General features: G+C 39.8%; 1 protein-coding gene across 1 annotated transcript in view; it reads right to left on the bottom strand.

Annotated features, from left to right (window-relative positions):
* The window catches only part of LOC138017832 (kelch-like protein 20), an 11,045-nt gene that overhangs the window by 7,568 nt on the left and 977 nt on the right, over positions 1 to 2,500 (bottom strand). Inside the window, exons 2-3 of the mRNA XM_068864819.1 lie at positions 2,025 to 2,500; positions 1 to 13 (exon numbers count right to left, since the gene is read on the bottom strand). The exon at positions 1 to 13 is cut by the window's left edge and continues 247 nt beyond it; the exon at positions 2,025 to 2,500 is cut by the window's right edge and continues 618 nt beyond it. Of these exons, the coding sequence (XP_068720920.1) occupies positions 1 to 13; positions 2,025 to 2,500 (489 nt within the window). The remainder of the gene's footprint in view (positions 14 to 2,024) is intronic.

Below are 2,500 nucleotides of genomic sequence, written 5' to 3'. Positions count from 1 at the left end.
GTAACATTCCACACTGGGTTAAAAAGAGAAAAACTTATCACAAAGAGTAAGAGTGATAACAGAAGTATCAGTAATGCCACGTTAACAACATGGTAAAGATACAATGGTTCTAATAACAAGCTGAATTACATACCCCAGCACATCACCCTCATTCAGAGGGTCTCTCGAACAGAAGAGAAAGAATTCTCTCCAGCTTCAGAGACCCTGGGAACAGGGTTGCGAAGCACATGTGCTCTTGATTTTTAACTAAGTGGGAGCAAAGATGTCAGTTTAGAATGGCTGAAACTAGGGAAAATACCAGCCTACACTGCAGCTGTCAGCTTAATTTTCTCAGCATGAAAACCAGTGAATGAGAAGGTATCATCAATAGGGGTTCATGACACATCAACCCACTTATGACTTAAAATTTCCATATAGTCAAACTCTTATGTACATTACTGGGGAAAATTTGCCAAACAAAATCAAATCAAAAATGGAATTCTTGAAACCACATGTTCAGGACAAGTAGATTTCACACTTTGGAAAGCAACTCTTAATCCAACCTTTCATAAAACTCATGACAAGTAATATTGATTTCATAACCGTGATGATATAAAATCCTAACATAATGTGGCATGCTTTTCATTTCGCTCTCTCACTATTACATAATATGAATTTAGCCAAATTTACCCTAACCTGTGTCTACTCATTACATTTCACGCAATGGCAGCAGTCTTTCAATTCATTAACCCACTGACACCTCACTTTTGGTCACTTTTCAGATTTCAGATTTCCCCCAAGAGGGACAAAACTATAAATTTGCACTTTTTGATTGGTTTATTTTATTTTGATCAAATTTCAATGATCATGCAATAAATTCTGTCCTGATCACATAGTGATGGCAAAAACCTGAGTGAAGCTTGAAAATTGAGCAGGATTTTGAGGTTGCAGAGCCATGTAAATGCAATAATTTTTGGTACAATGCTAGTAAAATAAATAATAGACTTTTTATGTGCCCAAGATTGAAAGGCAGGCGACCTTTGGAAGTGGGAGAAATTCGGCAAAATTCTGGAGGCACTCGGACGTGAGCGGTCTTGGAAGCTGCACGCTGTATGTGATAATACGCCAGATCTGAAGGGGAAATCAACACGTCCCAAAAACCCATCAAATCACTCAGGAATGCAGAAAATAGTGGGTGCGTGAACTTTATTTATCTGGTTGTCCATAAAGTGAATTTTCGACAAGAAACGATGCAATTTGAAGTTCTTATGGAACATTTTCCTCAATCAGTTGAATCGGCCGTTACAAATGTCTCATAATGGCATGACGTCACACGCTCTCGCATCCTTAGGGTTGTCTGCCTGACGAGACTCTAAAGAGATCACATGGCATGCTAAACTACATGTTATTCCACATGTGTAAAAGGTTGTTGAGTCAAATTGATTGATTTAATGATCCGGAATTCAGGATGCTTTGAAATGAAATGAACAGTTTCTCGAGTTAACTTTTCCTTTGCTATGGAAAAGGAAAGTAGGAGTGTCAGCAGTCTGAATGAAGAAGTTCCTGTACTAAACAGTTACTTGTAAGGCACTACCAGTAGATGACACCCTTTCCCTCTTTTATAGATCTTTTCTGTGAAGTACTCAAATGAACTGTCGTGCTGAATATGAGATCACTGACAAAATCATAGTTGGAAATCACCCTCACAACGGAAAAATCAATACCCTGTGCCTTCCTGAAATTCTGGGGAGAAGACTGCACTTACTATTACAGTTTTGTTGATTTTACAACTTCACTACCACTCAAATCGTGAATACTCCTTGGCTCTGCTCCCTGGCTTCCTGGTGTAAACTCCCCCCTCCCCTCAAAAAAAAATTAGCTACCTTATCAGGCTTATGTCTTCCTAACATGAACTGTATACCCAACCTCTTTCTCTTTCCTCTAGACTCTTGTGTTACCTCTTCCTTCCTTCACCAAAAAAAGTTTTCAACACCTAAAGCCATAACACAAAACTACAGAGCATCGTTCACAATATCTTTCCTAACCTGTTGAGGTAAGTTGTCCCATCATGTCCTCCAACAGCATATAACCTGCCGTCCAGCACAGCCACGCCCACCCCACTGCGCGGAGTATTTATGGGGGAAATATGCCTTACTTTTCCACTGTGAAAGTCATACTGCTCAATAGTTCTAAGTGGATGACCCGTTGAGTCCATTCCACACACACTAAATAGTTTACCAAACGTAGATTTTCTAGGTAGAGATTTCTGTCTTTCAAATTTACTCCGTCTGTCTGGGAGCATATGGAAATTTTTTGCCTCATCAAGGAGATTTCTACATGCAATGTCCTGACGAATAAGTTCTTCCTTTTCAACTTGATCGACAAGAAAATGGGGGGATAACGTCGGCAGCCGAATTTGCTCAAGTAGCTCAGCCAAGAAGGACTGCCTTTCTTGTACATCCTGTCTGGCCCACGCAATGAGGGCATTGTAAACGTCTTCTTCTGAATCGACATTAAGTTC

Source organism: Montipora capricornis, chromosome 9 (assembly GCF_036669925.1).
Source record: "Montipora capricornis isolate CH-2021 chromosome 9, ASM3666992v2, whole genome shotgun sequence".
Taxonomy (NCBI): Eukaryota; Metazoa; Cnidaria; class Anthozoa; order Scleractinia; family Acroporidae; genus Montipora; species Montipora capricornis.
Note: the sequence above shows the minus strand (reverse complement) of the source record. Positions and strands in the feature narration are given on the sequence as shown.